General features: G+C 34.7%; 2 protein-coding genes across 6 annotated transcripts in view; one reads left to right on the forward strand and one right to left on the reverse strand.

Moving 5' to 3' along the window:
* The window catches only part of LOC136031546 (uncharacterized), a 611,644-nt gene that overhangs the window by 119,627 nt on the left and 466,078 nt on the right, over window positions 1–25,939 (forward strand). The gene's annotated exons all lie outside the window — the stretch shown is intronic.
* Window positions 13,667–25,939, reverse strand: part of LOC136031580 (uncharacterized) — a 171,463-nt gene continuing 159,190 nt past the window's right edge. For both annotated transcript variants that reach the window (XM_065711253.1, XM_065711258.1), the window contains exons 6-7: window positions 25,573–25,855; window positions 13,667–15,019 (exon numbers count right to left, since the gene is read on the reverse strand). In XM_065711253.1, coding sequence (XP_065567325.1) covers window positions 14,937–15,019; window positions 25,573–25,855 — 366 coding nt within the window. In that variant the 3' untranslated portion in view covers window positions 13,667–14,936. The remainder of the gene's footprint in view (window positions 15,020–25,572; window positions 25,856–25,939) is intronic.

Genomic DNA, 25,939 nt, shown 5'->3' on the forward strand with positions numbered 1-25,939 from the left:
GCTTTAAAGTGCATCAACCCTCCCAAAGACTGGTGAACTATGTTAAAAATAAAGAATTGGCAAGGGGTCACAAACAGCTTCTTATGCTTATGCCTGTTTGAGTGTTCCATACATATTTGGAACAATTTAATATAAAGGATAATTGAATGTCAGCTGGACAAGTAATTAGAAGGAAACACACTTTCAATCAAGTCCGTGTTTTCTTGCGCAAATAATATTTTTATGTTAAGTCTAAGTTAAATATAAGACGTTTGTACATAAATATTTAACACGGAGAAACCATTTTGTTTAGGCAGACAATCTACCACACAAAGCAGGCGTTAAAAAGTGACCCTTTTTCGGCAATTAAATTACGTTTACCCCCTCCACTCCCTTCACAAAATAAACGCTGACTACTTAAATTAGATGTAATCAAATTTTTCATATGAAAATAGTTTTCGCAACCTACCCCAACCCTCTCACAATTCAGAGGTTTATTGTAAATATACGTCCCTCAGAAAAAATGCACCTTTATTGTGAAAGCGCTAATAACATCAGAGCCATCAATTTACTAGACAAAGGGATGTGAGAATGATCTCTACCTAATTGAGTAACGATAGAGTGAACTTCGTGCTATACGCAACAATTAAGCTTTAACCCATGTACCTGTTTATGGAATTTTTACTCAGCTGTTGGAATAAGTCACGATTCTTCAATGCAATTTAGCAGGGGTTAAAATTTTGACGATAAATGTATTTGATGATAAAAATGAAATTATTTTATCACCGATGAATCTTTTCTAGGGGGTGGATTAGGGCTTTTTATTTTTATATAGACAATTGCATCAGGTCTTGTTTAACTATAATGTCACCCCCGTTTCTTGTTGGATGAAAGGGGGACCACTCCCTTAATATGCATAGAGGCTCACCTGTTAGTATTTTCGGCTCCTATCCTTTTTAAAGTTTTCAGGTGAGTTGCCCTTCATCTTGAAAGTAAGACTGATGTTTTTACTTGTCCAAGACCAGGTTTTATAGCCCCTAAAGCAAATAGAATTACTCAGCTCCGCTACAATAATGAAAAAACTTTGGCATAACGGTAAATATCTTTTTCACCATGGAACATCAATACAAGACCATTTCACGGCTCACATTTGTTCTTGTTGAAAATCAGTATACAACAGGAATTCTCTTGTTCCTGTGTTACCTACAAAAAATAAGGGGCATGTCTATAGAACAGATAGAAACCTATGTAAATATCGGTCTAACAATTTGACTATGTCTCTACTTGGGAGGTACACAACCCTAGGTTTACTACACCCTTAGGATTTTTAAGTAATTAACATAAATATCAAAGAAAAAGTTTTACGTTACGCTTACACTTGTATGATAAGACCACCATCTTAAATGTTTCACACTGGTGGGCTATGAGGGTGTTTCCCTACATCTTTAGGTTACTTAAGTAATTAGCATCATAATCAAAGAAAAAACACTCTCCATTTCGTAGCAAAAAGATGGACTGTAGTATTACATTACAAACAGGTTTGCTATAGTATTGCACAAAACCCAGGTGTGCTTAATAGCATCTTGAGGGACTAAAGACTCAAATAATATACCCCTTATTGGCTCGCTTAAAGTGCCTATGGGGATACTGCTTACAACTACCGCTTTTCTAGCGATTGTTACCAAGGCCGAGGAAATTGAAGTGAAAATTTGAGGAATTATTGAGGGGAAATTTGAACTAAATCATAAAATAATATGCACCCAAAGATTTTCAAAAGGGATAATCAGTGTTTGAAAATTGTTATTTACTGGATTAAAAATTGAAAATCCTAGTGCTCTTTTTTAAAAGTTAAAACAGATTGAAGGGCAAATAGTCTAATCCCACACTCATCAATTGCCCATACTGACTGAATACAAAAATTTTGGATAACCATTTTGTAAAGTATAGTTGAAAATTCCAGTAACTATGTATTTTGGGATGTCAACTCCCCTCTCCTCACAGCCCTTATAGCCCATATAATCTTGTCCTTACCCCTACCTCATAACCTATTAATCCGTATCATCTTGGCTATGATATTTCTTTTTTGACATTATGACACTTGGGAACATTAAGTTCAAAATAAGGATTGTTTTCTCTAAAGTGAAGAATTTACAATGCTTGGAAAAAAAAAATATTTTCCCGAAGCACATTTAGTTGCACAAGCCGCATATGCTACATCATTAATATTTTCTTGCTTACTCCACATTTTTGGTAAAGAGATATGGAAAACTTATTTATGGGTGTGATATGGAGTAAATAATGACTATCACTTTCTAATGGGCATTTTTGAATACTTTATAACAAGATTCTTGCAGCATGAAATTTAGAGAATAATTAAAATTTCAATTCTTATTACAACCAGGTTAAGTTTTAATTTATTTCATTCTGATTAATATTGTTATTTTATTATGTCGAAATTAGAGTCGCTTAAATTTTTATGCATAAGCTGTCGATTGTCATTTTAAACTGGGAAAGAAAAAAGGCCACACTATACAAATATCTGGAAAAGAAAGCTTCGCTGTTCAAGACTTCAACGACAGATCATCTGTTTGTAGCATTGGAGAGTTGATCGGGAATAGGCAGCGTTATTGCCTTAAGTAGCACCTGGCTTGGAAAGACCTAGCGAGCTAAACTATTCAAAATAGTCCCAAGTTGAGTTTTTTTTTATTGAATGTAGAAACATAATTTTGACTTTTTAATATCAAGATCGTACCGGTTGTATCCTGAAGGTGGAAAAACATTTATTGTTACAAATGGCCTTTTTTAACAATCATTTCAACAATTAAAATCGTAAACCTATAATCAATTCTTTGGCTGTCATATTTTAGTTTTATCGCTTCAGTACATGTTTTTTTTGTCATATATAATTCACGAAATCTGTTGCAAAAGCACAAATTAAAATTCTACAATATTATTAAATGAAAATATCGGAAAACTGATAAGCTACAATACGAAAAGTCAGAAACTACCTTTTAACATAGACCTCAAAGATAAGGTTAAAGTCTTGCCTTAGTAGAGAGCCATAAGCCTTCAATGAAACCCACTCCCCCTACCTCAGCTAGTTAATCTTGAAGTAGATGTCATTGAAGTTAGGAAGTGAGCTCATTTAATTTGAATTCAAAGTCCTGATGAGTTTTGGGGGCCAAAAGGTAATTTTTTGGCAATTGGTCTCTCCTCATTCTGCTCTCCTTTTGCAATCCGATTACTTAAAAAACTATTTGAAAAGTTTAAAATCAGTGTGCCTTCGCACATTCAATATATTTGTTGCTGTCCCTAAGGTAATCGTCCTAAATTATGCACATGAATTATTATTCACTGGTTTTAGTAGAAATGGAGCCATGTTCAATCATGGTCGCCTAATCAATTAGGAACTTTTCGGAGTCGTTTGCTGGGTTCCGATATTTAAGAGTTCCCCAGGGATATACTCTGGGGATAAAATCCTAATTAGGTGAATCGAAAGACGTTATATGCATCCGGGTTTGTAAAACAAGTTATATTTTATATTAAAAGTTAATATGTGGGATCAAGCTGAAGACTCTCAGGGCGCGTTGGTAAGGGAGACAAGTAAAACTGATACCTAATTTGTGGGAGGACCAAAGGTACATCAAAAGACACCACGTGAATCCAGGTTATCGATATGGCACATCTAGAATTTCTCGGGAACAACCTGGTCGTGGCCAAAATAACAGTCCGGTGGATCTTTTGACGATTTACTTACTTGATGCAGTCGAATGCCAATGAACTCATGGTCCTGAGATTCTGGAGAATTAACGGCAAAAGATATTCTTGTATATCATCGGTATTGAGCTATGAATGGTCTTAATAATTTATTATTTACTGTGGTGTCCCCAGCTATAAGTAACAAGCTCTCGCATCATGGAATTCAGGCTAGGCCAGTAAATGAGCAAACCGTCCCAAGCCCTATCAATAAAATAAAAGAACTCTCAGAGTCCTCTGTTGGAGTGTAAGATCCATGAAAGAAGAGACAACCCACAAAGTCATGGCCTATGGATTACATAAATATAAAGTATATTGTTGTTTGGCTTTTCCAAGATAAGGATTGGAGGTGCTTTGTCCGAAGATATAGCTACAGCAAAATAAAGCGAGAATTAAAGCACACTCAGTTCTGGAAGACAAGATGGATCTGGACTGTATGGAGTAAGATTTATGGCGGGCTCTTCAGCTCATCACGCACTTCTTGTGCGGATCTCTATTAGCCCAAGAATTGTCCTCATCCACTTATATGATAAATTTTTTTTACCGAAGTTATCATATCGGAATATGCTCCAACCAATGAAGCTACAGAATACCAGATTGATACATTTTACATTAAACTAGTGGATACAGTGAAAAGAGGTTCGAACTGGACTACCATAAAATAGCAGGAGACTAGAACGGCCGAGTTGGCTCAAATTACCAGTCAGTACATGATTTAATTGGCCGCTACAAATATGGAATATGATGTCAAAATGGTGAGCACATCATCAAGTTTGCTCAAGACTATAAACTAGTGGTTGCAAACACTCTATAACAATGCAAGATTCTACAATGCATCACTTTGCGCTCCTATGATAACGTCACCGCAGCTAGGATAGATAATATCCTCGTCAGGAGAAGATTGTAAAGCTCTGTTGAAGATGCCCATAACTCTAACGGAGCTTGAAGCGGATCGAGAGCAGGCAGTGATCATACCCTCATGTGAGCAAATATACTTCTCTGCCTTGCACACCAAGAAGCAGACACGAAGCTGAAGAATGAACATCACAAAACTGGATTCTGGTAAAATGAATCAAGAGTTCTGTCTCAGCTCCAAAACAGGTACAATGGCCGACCCTCTGATGTAGAAGACAGTGAAGAATTATGGTTGTGGTTTAAAATCTCAACCATTGAAAATATTTTCGACATGAGAAGCATAAAGGAATTATTCCATACGGTGCTTTCAGGAGGTTACTCACTCTCCATGTATACTGTACAAATACAAAATTTTCTAGGGATCCTATATAAGATTTTCAGGGGTTTTGTCACAATTTGGTGTTCCTCCCATAGGATTTTCAAGGACCCTAAAGGGTATTTTGATGGGATGGAAAACTCCTCTGCACACGGTAGACCTATGACGCATTTTCAGGGCCTTAATGGGCATTTGGCTATCTCTGTATCCTGTTCTGTTTTTGATTTTTTTTGGTTGTAGGATAGCAGGATAGCATTGTGGGATACCATTGTGGATAGCATTGTGGGAGAATTAGGAACGGATAATAGGAAGTACAGGAGGTTAAGTATCGCTGCATATACTGGGATAACAGGTATTTTGTACCATGTCTTATCTTCAATCGCTAGAGACCCTTAACTTTTTTTCTAATAAAGGATGTCCTAACGAATTAACCCTAAGAGTTCAATTTTTGAGCTTTATTGGTGCATCAAGTTACCGGCACCATGGCGATTTGTCTAGTTTAAACAAGTGTGGCCTATTTGCGAAGACAACATTGACTTTCACAGACAAGAATTTTCTTCCGCAATCTCATGTCTGGTGTTTTTATCTCACTGGTGGCAATCTTGGCATGATTTAAGGCTGACCCAAGTGCGTCAGAAGTATAGGAAAATTGTATTACGTTGCAAATCGCAGATCACATTAAACTGCTGTTCATTATACTTTGCTCATTTTAGACTATTTTTCTTCGGACATAACAAGCGAGATAATACGGCTCCATCGTTGGGGTGCTGGCCCTTTTGGAAGCGTGTGCTATTTACAAAAATCTTTATCTTACACATTCTTTCTATTTTCTCACCGTACTTTTTTCTAAGTCATGGATATAAGGGGCAACTCAAGACATCACACCAGGGCATATGATATACTTTGCATATTTTGGGACAAAAATAATGACGAAGACCACACTGCCTTTCCATAATACAACAACAAAAGAGAGAATAATGAGGACTTTTTTCCCAAGACAGTGAACCAACAAAACCTATTTGAATATTTCGGCCCTATATCTAAGGGCCGTCTTCAGCAAAGAAGAAATAAAAAACAATAAAACACTTACAATAAAAGTTCTCAGTTAAAAATCCATTTGTTTTTATTTTAAAATAGCCTTGGCATCATTACTTCTTAACGAAAAGTTCAGCCAAGACTGTCTGATAAAAGCTAACATTTTGCAAGATAAAAAGGTTCATTCATTTCACTAACTGTATTTATTAAAAATTGGAATGATTTCTTATTGCGATATTTGCCTTCTCTGCAGCTAATCTGATAGTTCTTTTGATATTGGGCTTGTTTTTGTTCGTTCCTATTTTTGTTTTATTTTGAATTAGATTATTTTCTTTAATTAATTTTGTGTACATACGGTTGAGTGTGTATTCACCCAAGTCTCTATTTAGGGATGTGTTATTATTTAAGTTTCGTTTGATTTCGATTGCCTCACGGACAGTTTGTTTGATTCCTAGGTCATTGCTAATTAGAATTGTTTCGTCAAATAGAACATAATGGTCTGGATTTTCAAAAATATGATTACTTAAAGCTGAATCGAAAGATATGGAGTTATTTTTAGATTTTAATGCTTTTTCAATACTTTCTTTGCGTTGCTGCAATCTTGTTCCTAAATTTTGGTGGGTTCGACCAATGTAACAATTTCAACAACTACATGGTATTTGATACACCCCTCGTAGACGAGTAATTGGTGTTTTATCCTTACCAGAATTGACAAGATTCATTATACTTAAATTGCTTGTGAATACAACACGTAAATTGTTCTTTAAACTTACTTTTTTCAGTTTTGAAGTAATTTTCGGAATATAAGGTAGGTAAATCGTGTTTGTGGGTTTATTCGAATCACTTACTGGTGTGGGATTTAAGGCTTCAGAAGAATGCATCTTTAATCTTTGAGCAATAACAGTATTTATGAGAGAAATTGGGTACCCGTTGCCAAAAAGTATGTCTGTAATAAAATTTAATTCTTTTTTAACATACGGCTCTGAACAGATATTAAGTACTCTATCCACTAGAGATATTACCACACCTCTTTTAACCTGTTGAGGATGGTTAGATTTGAAGTGAAGGTTAAAATTTATTATTATCAATATATCTAAAAAAGGTATTTTTCCATCTCTTTCGGTCTCTAGAGTGAATTGCAGGTTTCTATCGTAAGTATTTAAATGTTCTAGAAAATCTTTAAGTTCACTTTCGCCATAATTCCAAACTGAAATTACGTCGTCCATGAAACGTCCCCAAAACACATGATTAAGAAAATACGAATCTAGGGACCAATTTTCAAGATTCTCGACGAAAATATTTGCGAGTAGGCCTGATAGAGGTGCTCCCATAGGAAGGCCCCTTACCTGTTTGTAATATGAATCTCGAAACTGGAAGTGCATGGAATATTTGTTACATAATTTAACCAAATGCATGAGAGCATCAATGTCTAGACCTATTGCTGACTCTTCAATTAAATGGTAATTGTTTTCCAGTTTATTTTGTAATAATTGTTCAGATTTTGAAACATCAATACTAGTATACATAGAAACCATGTCAAAGCTGCTTAATATGGAATTTTCAGAAATGTCAATTTGTTTCAATTTTTCTACAAGATCAACTGAATTTTTTATATAAGATTTTTGGGAGTGAAGCAATGGTTTAAATGCAGTGCATAACCATTTTCCAATGTTTGAGGCAGGTGATTTTGTACTAGCTACAATGGGTCTTAGAGGAATGCCTTGTTTGTGCAATTTTGGTAATCCATAAAACTTTAAGCAAAAAACACCACGAGGGAGGAATTTATTGTACAACTGTGGAGTGATTCTGCCATTTTCTTTCAAAGATTTTAATTCTTTTATTACTTTTTGAGCAAAGTGATCAGTCTGGTCATGAGTTGATTTAACATAAGTGGTTGTATCATTTAAATGTGACTGAATTTTACCATCATAATCAGTTTTATTCATAATTACTATGGAGTTGCTTTTATCGGCTTTAGTGATTATTATTGAGGAATCCTTACGGAGTTTGCTCAAAACTTTTGTGTCATATGATTTTTCCATTGCGTTATTGGGAGAATTAGGAAGTTTTAATGAGGTGTTGTAAAGAGTGTTAATTAAACAAGATCTAACTGTATGCGGGTTTGAAACAAGAGCACTACATTTGTGAAGAGAGGATTCTAAAGATGCTACCAAGTCTGCAACTGGAACTTGTTTCGGTAAAAACGAAAATTTTGGCCCTTGTTCTAGGACTTTTTCTTCAACATAGCTAAGCTTTTTAGATCCAGACCATTATGTTCTATTTGACGAAACAATTCTAATTAGCAATGACCTAGGAATCAAACAAACTGTCCGTGAGGCAATCGAAATCAAACGAAACTTAAATAATAACACATCCCTAAATAGAGACTTGGGTGAATACACACTCAACCCTATGTACACAAAATTAATTATAGAAAATAATCTAATTCAAAATAAAACAAAAATAGCAACGAACCAAAACAAGCCCAATATCAAAAGAACTATCAGATTAGCTGCAGAGAAGGCAAATATCGAAATAAGAAATCATTCCAATTTTTAACAAATACAGTTAGTGAAATGAATGAACCTTTCTATCTTGCAAAATGTTAGCTTTTATCAGACAGTCTTGGCTGAACTTTGCGTTAAGAAGTAATGATGCCAAGGCTATTTTAAAATAAAAACAAATGGATTTTTAACTGAGAACTTTTATTGTAAGTGTTTTATTATTTTTTATTTTTTCTTTGCTGAAGACGGCCCTTAGATATAGGGCCGAAATATTCAAATAGGTTTTGTTGGTTCACTGTCTTGGGAAAAAAGTCCTCATTATTCTCTCTTTTGTTGTTGTCATATTTTGGGACCCTTTTAGGTTTTGAGGCCGACCATCCAGTCCAACTTTCTGTAGTCCGCATAAGGACTTTCTTTAACGACAACTTTTGCTTATATTTACCATTTGTCAGCTTTTTAGCGTTTTGTTTTTACAAAATTTTATGATTTCGACACTCGAGTTTTTGTTTTTTGAGTGTTAACTGCCTGTTTTCTTATAATTCCAGCTTTTAACATTTCTTTTCTTTTAAATTTCGTCTTTTATGCTGCTTATTTTTAGCTTTTTCAAGATATTTACGTTTCTTCACGGATTTTCCGACAGATTGACATTTTTAGGACTCACATCCCTGACTTTTCTAGACATGCAGGGGCCCTATCCCCTCGCTCTATTTCATGGGCTTTATCCTATTGCATTTTTTTCCAATTTCTTAGCTTAGGCTTTTATTTTTATTTACTGAGCAAACGAAGAAGTCTCTATATTCATGTCTTGGGGAAGCCTGTCCCTCCTAAGTCGTAAGCCTGACCATGCTGTTTAACTTTCTTTAATTCCCTTATTTTCAATTAAATCTTAAAATTTATCTACATTTTAACAATTTTCTCTACTTAAGGCATAAATGCCCATTTCCTGTACTTTTATGATTTTTACACCTGTTTTTTGTGTGGTTTTAACATCATATTTTTCCATCCCAACTTTTAACATTTCGATTTTTTGTAATTTCTAATTTTGTTTTGTCTATTTGAATTTTTTCAAGATTTATATGGTTCTTCAAAGACATATGGACAGATTGGCATTTTTGAAATTCCTGGCCATGACTTTTCCAGATCCACAAGAGGCCTTCTTCCTCCTTCTATTTCAGGGGGCTTTTGGGCCGGCCGTCCTCTCCAGTTTCATTTTTGTTTAGGCTTTTTGCTTATATCTTACCTTAGCGTACATTAATTTAGGTCACTGAGATAGAGGCACCTCACCAAATTGTATAGGGACACAAGAAACGTCTCAAAACATTGCATGAGGACAAAATATGGTCTTCATCCATCTTTGGGTTTTCACCCTTCTTTGGGTTTGGCCTCTCGGAATCTTCAACTTTCTTCAATATACGCCATTTTGCTTACACTTATTATCAACGTTTTAAACGTTTGTTTGTCTGCTTGTGAAATTTTAACTGCAAGTTTTAAGTCTCAAATTTCATGATTTTAACATTTGGATGTTTAAGTTTGAAGTTTTATACTGCTTTTTCTTATGTTTCTTTGAAATTTTTATATTTTTCACGGGTTTCGGCAATACCGGCATCGTGTTGTGTGTTTTTTTTTTTAGATATTTTTACTGGCTGTAGTAGAATTCTTTGTATTGAGATTTATCAGGTAGAGGGGGGGGGGGGCTTAGGAGTGAATAATAGGGGGTAAATTTAGATTTAGGGTTGATAATTTGGGATTCTTTAAGATAGATTTCTTTGCCTTTGATAAGTGTGTTGTCCAAATATTATTATATGAGTTGGGTACTTTGGTAGTTTGTGGTTTGACTTGTTTGGAAGTATGGACTTGAGCTGCTTTGAGGAGCGTTTCTTAGCCTTTCATGTGTGTGAGTTACCTTAAAATTGTTATTTTAGATGTTTTGTTTCCTATGAGCTACATTTCTTAGACTTTTTTAGACGGTTCTTGTCTAAAAATAATAACTTGGCTGTGCTTCGCCCCTGCTGGTCCGCACGTCCCCTCTGGTGCTAAAAAGCTTTTATAAGAAATAAATGTTTATTTTTGTTTTAAAGAAACAAATTTTTCATTTTTCTTCAAAATTACTGTTAAATTTTTATTATTCTAAAAGTAGTATTTATTTTTTTTCGATATTTTGTTGAAGTTCCTTGGTTAAGTTTCCTTGAAAGCCTTTTTTTACAATTTAAATGATATTTCGGACAACACATACCTATGAAACCCTAAGAAATTTAGCTCAGATGAGACCAAGTCATGATTTCCAGACAAGTAAAATCAAGAAATACCAAGGTACCAGACACTATACACCACAAAAAGTGAAGAAATCTGTTTTGGAAGAGCCCAAGTTACCAATCTAAACATCCAAATAATAAGCTTCACACAAGTCTAACAACTCAACACAACACAAATCTAACCATACTCAAGTTTCCATCTCAAATAATAAGTTACAAACACCCCAAACATACAAAGGCTATGAAACCTAGCTCAGATTAAGCCAAAATAGTAAACTAAACATCACAATCATAAGCTTCGCACAAGTCAAATCCTTAAATACCAGAATAAACATTCCAATTTATAAGTTTCAGCGAACATACACCTCCCGGACTTTAAGAATACTATAGAAATACGAAACAGTAGGCCGACTACCCAAAATCATTAGCTTCAGACACCTCCCCCCCCCGAAAGGCTAACAAGCCTAGCTCACAATGCATCTAATTAGCAACCTAAGCATATAAAATCCGAACACTAACACAAATCAAACCAGGAACTATTAAAGTAAGCATCTTAAATAATAAAATTTGGACAACACACCTATGAAATGTGAGAAAACCTAACTCTGAAAAACCCGAACAGCCCCAACTAAACAGCCCAATCACAAGCTTCACATAAGTCAAACCATGAAATACCAGACAAAACATCCCAATTTACAAGTTTCAGCAATCACACATCTTTAGAATTATAAGTAATATACCACAGAAACGGCGAAAATCAAACTTAAAATAGCAAGGCTAAGAATCCCACCAAATAAAACTCCAAATCGGTAAATTTAACGTCCACCACGTGTTATTCCACTAAACGTTGCGGCAATTTGTGCCCCCTTTCCTCCTATTATCCTTTCCTAGCCCCTCAACCACTCCATCCCTCAATATAAATAAGCGCCTCCTAGGGCCACAAAAAACTGGCGGCCCAAAATCCACTAAGGTAGGCAAGACACACCTTATGTCCTTATGACATGTCGTGAGGTTACCCTATCGCAATGAGCTAGAAATATAATGTCCTGAGGAAGGCCTAGATTTAAAAGATTCGAAGAAGATGGCCAGCCTAAAAGCCCCCTGAAATAGAGTGAAAAAATTGTAAAGACGAGAAAACAAGGATAATAAAAACTATGCTAGACTGTGTTCAGTGCAGAATAAATTAATAAAGAATACACATAAAAGTCCACAGTATTCAGTTGAGCGAAAAGCCTCGTGGAAGATTTTCCTTGAAGATGGCATGCCAAAAGAATTCGTTCATTTCTTGGAAGATTATTTCGAAAGATGTATATCCTGAGTTAGAGTCCAAGGGAAAGATTAGTTATTGTTCGATGTGTAGTGGAGGAGGGAGGGGTTGAAAAGACTGTAAACTATCACAGACGACGTAATCCTTCATGTGGCTTTCGAAAACTCAATCCAGCAAATGCTTGACAAATTTGCAAATTTTTCAAGCCACAAATAAACACGAATTAAACAAAAGTTATTGATTTGAACATCAGTGCAGATTCAGAGTTCAGAGTTTTATTCACCAGTAAATACAGAATGGAAATACAATACTCTTATTACCCCTCGAAAGGCTCCATGGCAAGGGTAACAAGGGGGATACAAAAAAAATACTATATAAGCAACAAACTAACCCTTAATAGCCCCCCTCTTGAAAAGGTCGAGACTTTCTTTTATCTGGGATCCGAAGGGAAGATGAGATGAAGACATTAACAATAGAATATTTAGAATTTAAGCATGGGTCTATAGAAAAATTGGTTTGTGAAACAAAGAGAAGCATATATAAATTGACAGTGTGGGTAGTTCCACTCTATAGTGTTGAATTGTGGCCCATCAAAGCAGCCCATGGACGAGCTCTAAAGATTTTTGACCACCATTCTCTAAGTTCAATTTTACGTTTCTGGACGTGACATCAGACTTCGAATGATGATATCCGCCGATATTGTTTCATCATTTACGAAATCTCAAGCGATATCAAGCTACACCGACTTTGATGGCTTGAACACGTTTTGTTCCGCTCCAACGAAAGCCTCATTAAACAGATACTTCTTGTTAGACCCTTATCAACATATCGTAGAAGAAAAGTAGGTAAATTTACAAATAAGTGGTCGCTTGTTAGGCAAGATCTGGAGCCTACTGGAGGTTTCTGTAAATTCGGCCACAAATGAGACAAGTAATGGGTAAAGTTTTTTGAAGAACTGGCACAAGACCAGCCATCGTAAGATATCCCCATTCAGAAGCTTTATTTGGATGCCTGGTGAGGCGGAAATGCGTGGTCCCGATGCAAGTGCAAGTAAATTGCAAGCATTAATTTTGAAATGAGTTTTACAAGAAAAAATTTCAGGATTATATTTGTTGTCCTTCAAGCCACAAAACCCCCCAAAAAAGTAAAAAATTATGAAAAATACAGAGAATCAAAGAAGAACAACAACAAACGTCTGCAAATTATAATAAAAAAAAAACAATGTACAAACTACAGGAGAAGTTGTCCAGGATTAATTTTTTAGTAAATTAACTGATTATATGTTTGATGATTAAAGGCAAGGGTGAAAACATGCCCTAGGAATGGAGTTGCCTTATTTATATTTGTATATAGAAAGCCTAAGGACATTAAAAAGTCTTTGGGGGCTATTTTTTTAAATTTTATGTTACATGACTTTTATACATTTATCATTTTTGTTATGGAAAAAAAAAATGAATAAAAAGCTGACTCTTTATTTGAATAGAATAATGAAAAATAAAGTATACACCGTTATGTTTAATAATTACTGAATTGATGTTAGTAATTTCTCCCGTATGGTGTAGGGACTGTGTAGAACGTCATACCTTGATCAGTGTTTCCTAGTCCTATTTCTAAAAGAGTTGAGTCAACTTTATAAGCTGTTATAATTTTCAACTTTAAGACAATATATTAAATAGAAAATAATAGTTAATATAAAATGAAAAAAAGTATTGCGATAACAGACTAGAAGCAGAGGTGAAAATTATTCTACTTATATTTATTTCCCATACTTTTTTAAAGTACAAAACGAATAAACGATGAACCTCTTTAAAATCTATTGGTAACAGCCACAGCAGTATGTTACTAAATCCTTTTCAAAGGGCGCTAACAAAATTGATTTGAGGACCTACCATAATGTATAAAGTACTACATTATATGCTATGCAGTATTGTAAGTTGAGTGTGCTAGAAAATTTAAGATCTAAGGTATTTTTAATCATTTTAGTATGTTATTAATATTGGCTGCATTCTGCTGCCTCTCACTGGCTCCAAAAAATTTGATCTTGGACTTTAATGAGCTCAATTTACAGATTTTGTTTTTTCATGCTATTAATAGACTTACGTTCGAAAATCAATAAAATAGTTTAGTATTAGAGGACTTCCAATAGGCTATTGAATTTACATTTTAAGAATAGTAATATATTCCTTCCCTTTTTACCATTTTTAGTCGACTTAGAGTGATTGGCGATAAATCATTCTGTATTATGAAATCATTTTTATCAATAAGGGTCTACTATGAAAAAGTTTGTGGCACCAAGCACTTGTTTTCTTTAAAAATCCATCATTATTTTGATCTTCTGTAGCGATTACCAAAAACCTATTCTATTGTAATTCAAGAAAATTGGTGACTTTGCTTTCGCAATATTTAATTCTGTTTTAGAATCTCTCAGGAATCCACCCATAAATAAATATTACTATTTCAGAAAAGCCTACTTTAAAGTTGCAATGCAATAGTCAATTAGGTTAATTGGAGGATTATATTTTAAATGGACAGGGCACTAAGAAAGTAAAGATTATTATTAAGAAATCAATTTTACCAGCTACAAACCAATAAAAAAATCGTATTTTTCTATCAAAGGGAGGCCAATAAATCCAGAAATGATTATTTTAAAGCTGAAACAATGAAGAAAAAAAATTCTGCTGTTATTCCATGACGGAAAAGATTTCTTAAATTAATTTAAGCGTGACAATGTTATTCTAAAGAATTGAATCATCAAAACCCATTTCTAGATCTGAAATGTATTTACTTTATATGAAAAATATCCTTTTTCATAAATCATATTGAAAATTTTTCAGAAATGATTTTTCAAGGAGTCGAAGCATAGGCTATGAATATTTTATCTATTTCACTATGATAAATCACCACTTTACTTGTCACAGATACAACTTAAATTTTGCCGTTAGGAGTACCGTTGTAATCGTCATTTTGATGATGCAGGAAGGAAATACAATTGAACCTGGAAGAAAATGCCAGCTGTTATTATAATATATCATCTGAAAAAAATAGAAAAAAAATATCATAGGCGCTCAATAGCACTGCCTCTGTGAATAGGGAAGTAACCTCTATGCACTGTTTATTTACGTCAAGGCACTTTATATGGACGGACTTATCGTGGAAACTTCCAAAGGGGCTAATTTGATTGAAAATTAAGATTTTTGATGCTCTTACCAGGGTTCAAAAGTGATTATAGGGACAGCTGCCCCTTCCGACAATCCATTGTTCTTCAAGAAATTCGATTAAAATTTTAAGATAGCTATTTTTTCACATTAGATAAAATCACCAAACAACTATTCTTCTTGGTATGTGTGACATCCCACAGCCTTTGAGGTAAAGGCTGTAACTTAAGTGTTTGCCCATTGTTTATATATAGTATTTATTGTTGGGAAAAAGAAGAATGTTTGATCTTTAGTCTCCAAAAAGACTAAGAGAATTCAGATAAAGCTTTCAGCGAGAGTTGAGGGGACTTATGAACTAAATTAAAGCGCATTATGTGTATGCAGGTTTCCAAAAGGGCATGTCTCAGGAACAGCCTAGGGTATTAGGTTGAGACACCCAGAGCATTGATGAGGGGGATGTTTAATATGTCAAAGGTAATTTAATGCACTCCACCACTTAAATACACCACCACTATTACTACTGCTACTACCATTACTACAACTGCTAGTACTACCACTATTATCACTACTAGTATTACTACTACTATTACTACAACTACTACTACTACTGCTACTGCTGCTACTACTACTGTTGCTACAGTTCCTACTAATTACTAGTACTACTACTGCAACTAAAACTAATGCTACTACTGCTACTACTATTAACACCACCACTGCTACTACAACTACTACTACCACTACTGCTACAATGCTAGTGAAATTACTGCTATTAAGGATATGGGTATTAAAGTGAACATTTCAGACAATACTGAGGGATGTTGAATTAAATCAAAATATACTATGTTCCAACAAGTTGTCAAAAGGTTGTTTCAGCAAAATCTTAGAACTGGCTTATGATTTTAAGTTGAAAATTTGAGGGCATGATGAGGGAATGTTCAACCAACTGAGAGGCAATGTGCACACTACTACAGCTGTTGCTATTACTAGTACTACTACTACTTTTACTACGAATCTGAACTTTATTCAGAACTTGGAATGCACTATTGGATATCCCTCACTTTGTAAATTTAATCGGATTCAACTTTTAAGCTGATTCTCTCTTTGTCCCGAAGGGTAATGAAAAAGAATAACCAATACATCAATCCACAGACCCAGTCATAACTAAACACGGCAAGATTATTCTACATGGAATTCAATTCACTAAAAATTCAGTCCGACAAAACCGTACCGAGCGGATATCAACCGATACAGAACTCGATCTGTACAAAATCCAACCCAGTAACAGCTAGCCAGAGGAAAATCTTATTCACACAAAATTCATTCCAGCAAAACTTTTCAGATCAAAATTAAACCCATTAAAAACAAGAAAAGCAATCATTACTACCCGAAAAATGTCAGCCAATGACGTACTTTACCGAGCAAAAAGGAATGTTTCAAATGTCTGGCTATTGCACCAAGCAAAGAGAAGGGTACAGGCAGGGGCGTATTTTCTATGAGACGGGGGGGCAACAACCCCATTCAGACACAATCTACCCCCCAGACCTTAGTTTGACCCCCCTCCCTGCTGAAATTTAGCTTCTGCAAAAAATCTCGTCAAAACAAAGATAAGCCTGCATAATTTAAGTATGCAGAGAAACAGACTAATTTTCTTTAGTATATCTTTGCCTTTATGGTAATATACGGATCATATTTCAGCTGTCACTGTCATTTTCACTGGAATTGGGAAAATTGGCTTCAAATTTGGTGCCCCCACCCCTACGATTTTGATGAAATTACGCTACTGGGTACAGGAAGGGTACTGGGTACTTAGGAAGGGTGTGCGAAAGCACAGGATGGCTGGCCCCCAACCCCCCATTGCACTTCCTGGCTGAAGGGCCAAGAAACGGAGACCAGCACCGCCGGTAAAAACTGTAAAGTCTAATGCCGTATCCTTTACCTTACCCTTTTTTTACTGGGTACAGGGATCTACCCCCGATCGGATCTTAAGGTTTCCACAACTTCCACCACAATTCCATGGGTAAGCAATATTTTTCAGTCATTTCATGTGTTACAATAGCCTTCAACAGCCCCCCGCCCCCAGCACAAACGCACAGAAAAAAGGCAAAAATACCTAATTGAGTCGAAAACAATTAAGGCTAGCAAAGCCGAATAGATGAAAGATTCACTGATGGCAATATTATACTTTTTTACAGCAAAAACACAAATGACAAGAAAATTTAACCCCACTGTTACTGGTTTCCAGAAGCAAATCCCAATGCCATGACCCTTCACTTGTGTTTGGAGATAGTCAATATAGGTATTGATAAATTGAGACGTCAAATGAAGTATTGAGATGTGCATATCAGTATCAAAGTTGGTATTTGAAAAGCATTAAAATTAATTAAACTATCCAAGTATTGCTCATATACAAAAAAAAAAGATGTATTTCCTTTAAAACTTTTGAACAGATGATAGTGAATCCAGATTCTTAGAATAAATATCCTGCTTAAATTTTCAGTAGTAACGCTACGACTACTATTATTACTACTGCTACTATTTCTACTACTAATAGTACTTCTACTACTGCTAGATCTAATATTACTACTACCAATACTTCTGCTAGTGCTATAGATACTATTACCATTACTGCCAAGGAGTGTTAAGGTATAAATTTTAGGGAATATCTGAGAAAATGTTGAATTAAACCGGAAGTATGTCAAGCAGATTGTCAAGAGAGTGTACCAGCAAAATCCCAGAAACAGCTTATGATACTAAGTTTAAACTTTGAGGGCACGATGAATGAATTTTCAGCTGACCCAAAGACAACATGGATATACAACTACTGTTATTACTATTGATCCTACTATTCATTAAATATAAAAAAACAAGCTTTTTTAACTGAAAGCAAGGAGTGACATTAAAACTTAAAACGAACAGAAATTACTCCGTGTATGGAAGGGGCTGTTCCCTCTTCAACGCACCGCTCTTAATTAATGCATGTTCGTTTTAAGTTATAATGTCGCTCCTTACTTTAAGTTACAAAAACTTCTTTTTTTTATTTAATTTCTGAATGTTTTGAAATAATGCATGTTTTTTAGGCTCTCCGCACATGAACAAGTAAAACGAAATTTGCGTATTATTTCTTTTTTGCTCAATGGCTTTCTCTTTAATTTTGATCGGAGGATTTTGAGAAAAAGGATGGGAAAGGAGGCTTTGTCACCTTCCACGTCTTCGGTTACTTAAAAAGGCAACTAGACTTTTTAGTTTTTATCGATCCTTTTTATTAGTAAAAAAATTACGTAACTTACGAATAAACTAACGTAAATACCTTCTATTTTCGTATATTTTTATTATGTATATAAAGGGGGTTTGTTTCCTCGTTAATACCTCGGTCTTTACACTAAAGCTTTAATTTTGTCCCAATTCTCTAAGAATGACCTCTGAATAACAAAAGCCGTAGAATTATTAGTTGAAATTACTATGAATACCTGGCTACTATTGAGCCAGGTCGTACCTTACTATAGTTCGCTACCACGAACTGTTTGATATTACTATTACTGCTTCTGCTACTACGAATCCAAAGTAAATGCAATACTTCCGAACTACAGGCAATATGTACTACTGCTACTACTGCTAGTGTTACTGCTGCTTCTGCTTACTACTACATGTACTACTACTACTACTATAACTAAAACTACTACTGCTACTATTAGGAGGAGATGAACTCCTCATATGCGTAATAGTCTCTGTTTGTTTTAAGTTTTAATGCTGCTCCTTACTTTCAGTTAGAAAAAAAACTTTTTCCTATTTATTTTTCAATCTTTTTTTTAAAATAATGCTAGAAAATTCTGCGTCCCCTTCATGGAATTTCTGTTCCCCCACGACAAATTCCTCCAAGAGAAGATCCTCTCACTTAACAACCACCCTTCCATCCCCCTCCCCAACCAGAAAATCCCCCTGAAAACGTCTTTACACTTCCCAGTAACCATTACTGTATGTAAACAATTGGCAAAGTTTGTAACATGCAGCCCCTCCCCCCGGGGACTGTGGGGGAGTAAGTCAGCCCCAAAGACATAGTTATTATGTTTTTCGACTATGCTGAACAAAATGGATACCTTAAAATTTTGATTCATTGACTTTGGGAAGAAAATGAACGTAGGAGGGGGCCTAGGTGCCCTCCAATTTTTTTGGTCACTTAGAAAGGGCAGTAGAGCTTTAAATTTCCGTTAGAATGAGCCATCTTGCGACATTTTAGGACCACTTGTTCGATACGATTACTCCTGGGAAAAAAACAAGCACACAAACAAACAAACAAACAAATAAACTCGCACCCGTGATCGGTCCTCTTGTAGAAAATACGAAGTTCCGCATTTTTGTGGATATGAGCTTGAAACTTCTACAGTAAGGTTGTCTGATACGCTGACTGCTATGTTGTGATTTTCGTTAAAATTATGTGACTTTTAGAGTTGTTTCCCCCTATTTTCCAAAATAAGGCAAATTTTCTCAGGTCCGTAACTTTTGATGAGTAAGACTAAATTTGATGGAACTTTATATTTAAAATCAACATAAGAATCCGATTCATTTGATTTATCTATTAGTATCAAAATTCTGTTTTTTAGAGTTTTGTTTACTATTGAGCCAGGTCGCTCCTTACTACAGTTCGCTACCACGAACTGTTTGATATTACTATTACTGCATCTGCTATCACGAATCCAAATTAAATGCAATACTTCCGAATTACAGGCAATATGTACCATTGCTACTACTGCTAGTGTTACTGCTGCTTTTGCTTACTACTACATGTGCTACTACTACTACTACTATTAGGACAATAACAACTACTACTTCTGCTACTAATACTACAACTAAAACTACTGCTACCACTGCTACTACTGCTACTGCTACCACTACTATTACTAATACTCCTACTAATATTACTACTACTACTGCTACTACTACTTCTGCTACTACTACAACTACTATTACGATTACTACTACTACTTTTACTACTGTTACTACTGCTATCATTACTACTATTACTGCTGCTACTATTACTACTATTGCTGCTACTACTACTACTACTACCACTACTGCCACTACTACTACTACTATTACTACTACTTCTACTACTAACACTACTACTACTACTACTACTACTACTGCTACTACTGGTACTACTACTACTACTGCTACTACTACTGCTGCTACTGCTACTACTACTACTACTACTACTACTACTACTACTACTGCTGCTACTACTACCAGTGTTGGGAAGTACTTCAAGTATTTCTTAAGTACAAAATCAAGGTACTTGAGTTTTACTTAAGTACCTTCTTCCTGGAGTAATTAATACTTAAGTAAAATAAATAGGTACTTGAAGCTCTCAAGTACCAATAGATTCTTAAGTACTGTCGAGTACTCACCTAAGTACATTCCGCTTCAATGGAATGATTTTTTTTTTTAAAGAAAAGGATTTTTTAAAAAAGGAAATTCCAAGACTCTGTAAACTTTGTTGAAAGTAGACTTCCATGTCCGGTGAATAATTGAATTCTCAAGTTCTGTCAAATCCTAAGTATTTTTAGTAATTCCTCTAAGTTGACATATTAAAATAGGCTAGTTCCTGTCACGTGTTCTGATGTTTATCTTCTTTGTTTTACTGAAAATAGGCAACCAATTTAAATATAGTTGAGTCAGTCCTAATTCTGTTTCTGTCCTCGTCGTATGTACGTTTACTGTGTTTTATGCGTAAATATACGTTTTTATACTTTACATATAAATTTTACGAAAATTATATACGCCAAACATCCTCCATCGGTCGAACCTCATATTAAAGGCCAACGCTGTCATAAGACTCATAAGATTCGTCATTTATCAATGGTGAAATTCCTTCAAAACTCGCTTTGGCTTTAGTAAACAGTAATAGTGCCATAGGATTATGGACAAATTGTCCACATAAATTTGAACTGTTTGAACTTTTATCTCTTGTATGTAAAGTAAATGGAATTCCACTATCAATTTACCCTATTATAAATTTTACAGAACCCTATATGATTTGACAAAGCAATTTCTAGATGAAGATTTACAACTATTTGAAAATTGTATAACCGATGAAATGTTTGCTAAAACTCATGGAATCATAGTATTGGATTTGTCTGGTACTCAAGATATGAGTACTTTGCGAACGCGCACGGCACTTTTAGAGTGTACCTTTGGCGAACTGTCCAGGGAGAGTGTAGCATTAATCTCGCTAAACCAAATTGAAACCTATTTGAAAATTACCCCTGATTGCAGTGTTCTATTAGACTTGGCAGCATGAAAACAAATCAAATAATCAATTTATTCAATTTGGATCCCTACACGTCCAAATACAAGTCGTATTGGATACCTTCGGATTTACTCGACCATATTCAAAGTGTTAACAATCCGATTATCATCATTAATAGTAGTCCATCAACAGTAAAGACGGCGTAGTGGCTATGCATCTTTCAAATGGCTAGGAACACTGATTTTTTGATCCTCTCTGCTTTTCGTATGCATTCTACAAGCTTCACCTTAAAAACTTTCTTGAGGAAAGTGAAAAATCTATTATTCAAAATTGGAAGTGGGTACAAGATTTATTAACCAAAAGCTGTGGTTTTCATGCACTATTATATTTTATTTTTTGATGTCGTGGATGTATATACGGTGAATTTCTCAGCATTTATAATGACGATCCTGAATTGAACGAGTTTCTTGATGAAAATATTCTGTCCTACCAGTATAATATAAATTTAAGTACCCTGATAGTGAAATGCGTTAAAAATGTGTGAGAATTAGTTTACTAGTAAAGATTGTATGTACAAAACTCTGTGTCCTTTAAATTTTTTCTTCCAGGTATAGGTAACCATCGGTAAGGATAAGTGGCAGCAACTCGTAAAGATCCAACTTGCATTCATCTTGGTATGCAAAGTCAGGGTCAAATTTACTAGAGTATAATGTAACTTCATTTTTATGAACTCTCTTCGTAAAGCCATTAATACTACTTTGATTCATTTATAAAGTTTACACGTTTCAGTTGCCTATTCGAAGCAGTGTCACATACAATATTCTCATATGAAGAATCACTTTCTGCAAGAGCCAAATAAAAAACAGTAGATTTATAATCATAGTAGCCAGTGTCTTCATGGTGATATCGTAAAAACCAGACCCTCTTATTATTCCAGCAATTGACCAGGTTCTTCCTAAAATATAATTGAAAACCACGACGATACTTATCGCTCAAAAATAAACTTGATAAGAAATCATGTTTAGGATTTTTGGCAATCATGCCAGGGCAAGTTATTTTTCCATTGATCACATTTATCATAGTAACAATTGGAGCAGATGAGACCTCTAGTATAAGAGTCACACACATCTTCAAGAAAAGAATTACAGTCTTTAATTTGCAATGAGTATCCACTATGAAACTCACCTGGGTTGCGTAACCTATACTTTTCATTATAGTCATCAATAATAGTACGATTCTCACAGGTTGATCAGCTGCCCAATGTATATAAACATAGATGACATGTGTAAGAGATTTTCAGTGTTGACTGTTTCATTTTTTAAAAGCAACTGAGTCGCAATCAACAAAACAAATGTCTTCTAGGAAGAGGAGCTATCGAGTGACGTTACAGAATCTTTTTAAACAGGATTTTTTTAACGTCGACATTTCTATTTTTGGTTTTCAAAATGGCCGTCTTAAACGAACTGCTAGGTAGTACTCAAAAGCAAATCCACAATATCATTTTGTTTTGTTTCAATGATTATGTCAATGAATCGAGTAGATGCATCTGAGCCACGACATAAGAGTTTCATGCAATAGTCCAAAGACGGAGCATCTTTTCTCATTATATCGTTAAGTCTTCTTTGAAATAATATTTTTCTTTGAACAGAGAGCCATTGAAAATAATCATCTCGAGTCAAATATTTTTCCAAAGTCACTATATACCCTTTATTTTTTTGATTTCTCAAGTCCAGGTATGTTTAATTCCGACACTCTCATTACTGATTATACACTAACAATGAATGAAGATTCTTTCTCGCTAGTAACAAATCCTCCATTTTTATGTATTGATTTAGATCGCTGTCTTCAATATACTTCATAATGCATTTGATCGGTCTTGTAATCTCTGTATATTTATTATATTCACTTTTGCTTCAAAAAATAACTGTTCTTCGAATTTGAATTTGCTCAATGAATTTGAATTTGCTCATATCTTGCTAACATCTCGTCTCATTTTAAGGTTAGCCGACAACGTCTTGTAATTTCTACTGCTACTCTAGGCATTCTAGGTTTCATTTAGCCGATACTAGCGCCATCAGAATCCAATAGAGTAAAAACATCTATTACTGAAGAATAATTCAAGCATAATATCCTCAATGTTGACACACTGAGCTCCATTTCAATATTGAGGTGAGTGAACCCTAATATCCAATACATTACATGTCTTTGACCTTCAAAACCAGTTTTTCTGGATTATAAATTTCCACCAGAACCAAAACAGGTCACGTGAGATTACATTCTCTGCACCTGCAAATGTTGGGCAATGATCAATTTTTTTTAACCAAGACTTCTCCCCTTGACTAGTGGACTCTAGCAAGTCTTAATACGTAACATCCATAGAAATCATTTACATAAGTAAACAAATCCCTATTATGTAACAACAAAAAATAAACCAACCCTGTTACGTAGGATACAGGTGTACTACAGTATTGCGCAAGACCCAGGTCCTCGTAATAACGTCTTTAGCAACAAGTAGCTCTAATTTACACCCCCTATGGCCTTGTTAAAAGAAGATAGGGCATTTACTGCAGAAATAGTAGTCTCAGTAAAATTAACATAACCTGAAACGTTTTCAACTCAATTAAGTATTTCACTTGATTTTTATGTCTTTGTGGGTATGTGTGTACGTGGGGAGTAAGGGGAGGCTATTAAAGACAATTTTAACACGAAAATTTTTTTTAAATATGTTGAATTTTGTTTGAAGTGATATAAACCTTAAGATCTATGATAGGACCAATAACTCTTCTCTTTGCTAGTTGCAATGACCAAATTTATTGTACAATAAATCTCTCTTGGGTCGAGTCTTTTCGGAGGTGGAATACAGCCTGTTTCAAACGTTTCATGTGTTGGATTTTGTGAGCTGAATTTTGCTGGATTGCATTTTTGTATGATTTTTGTTCATGCTGGGTATAAGCAGGTGAGATTTGGTTCAGATCGAGTTTTGTATAGGTTGAATTCCCCTTGATTCAGATTTATTGGGCTGAATTTCTTCTGAGTTGGATTCCAAGCAGGACAATCTTGCCGTATTTAGTGTTGACTGGGCTTGAGTCTTGTATTATCGTTTAGTCAAAGTTCTTTTGGACGAGAAAACAAGTTTATTACTTGAATTGACCAAATCTAAGACGTCGGATTAATCTAATATCACATTTCAAGTACTGCATATAGTTTGGATACTTAAGACTTTGCCGTGGAACTATAGGGATATATGTTATTAAAACCCAACTTTTTGTATATTTTGTGACTTTTATAGCACTAGTCCTACCTCTAAAATTATTATGATGAAAGAAATTTTACCTAATATATAGTGTAGCTTTGCTCAATACTTTGCATAATTTTCCCTCAAAAGCACCAGAAAAAAAAATGAACTTAGTCATGACCACTGTTTAATTTTACGTCGTTCTTGCAAATAAATATTTTAATCTTAAAATTTTTTCATTATCCTCTCAGTAATTTTACGGTATTACCTAACAAGTTTGTCTTATTCTTTAGCGTCTCTGTAACATCTAATCCAATAAAAATAAAGCTGTCCTAAAATTTAAGCAATCCTTGTTGAATTAAAGCAATCTCAGTTCTCTGATGAAGAGCTCGTTTTCTCAGGTTCTTTATTTTTCGAATTCTTTTGATATTTTTGAAACTTACAAAACGTCGTTATACAGTTTTCTCTCTGTTTCGTCTGCCAAACAATAAACATCAAAAGATCTAATTTTCTCCGTATTTTACTAATTTAAAGATATACGGTACTAATTTAAAGATATATATTTTTAAAAGTTCAAGGAAAAACAAAACGTTTTTAAGACCTAGGATAATTAGAGCCTAAGATAGTCATATTGTTAAACTTAAGAAGCTCGCATATTAATACGAATTAACATTCGAGACCCAAAATTAACAGAAATTAAGAAAAACAATTAGTTTAAACCTGAAACGAGCAGTTACTAGTAAAAACTAAAATTGGGGTACCAGCCCCTTAAATCCTATGAAGGTTTGTGTGTCATTTTTGTATAGCTGAAAAAATTTATTCTTTCAAACAGTGTAATTTTTATTGTTTTGGCTTTGTACATAGAATTAATAGCTAATAACTTCCACGGATCAATTTCAAATTAAGAAACAAACCTCTGTTAGACATCCAATCGTTGACATTCTTACTCGGTGACGACATATGCTGTTGTGTATCTCTTTCTGAATGGTTATGCGCAGATTTGATAGCTGCTGCTTCAGCACTTCTCTCGTCACTTCTCCAGTATACTGCAGCAAGTGTTGCAGTACATTTGATTTTTAGACCTCCAGTTTTCAAATGTTTCTGACGAACTTCAAACTCAAGGCCAATGATGATTGTTTGTAGTCCACTTTCTTCATCTTCAATAATTGGATAATTTTGTAGGAAGTTTTTGTCGCTCTATAAAAATCAATTATGTCGGCAATTGAAAGCTTTTCCAATATATTTCATAAAAGCTTAGGCTTTTCTATTATTATGCACCTT

This window comes from Artemia franciscana, chromosome 1 (genome assembly GCF_032884065.1).
Source record: "Artemia franciscana chromosome 1, ASM3288406v1, whole genome shotgun sequence".
Taxonomy (NCBI): domain Eukaryota; kingdom Metazoa; phylum Arthropoda; class Branchiopoda; order Anostraca; family Artemiidae; genus Artemia; species Artemia franciscana.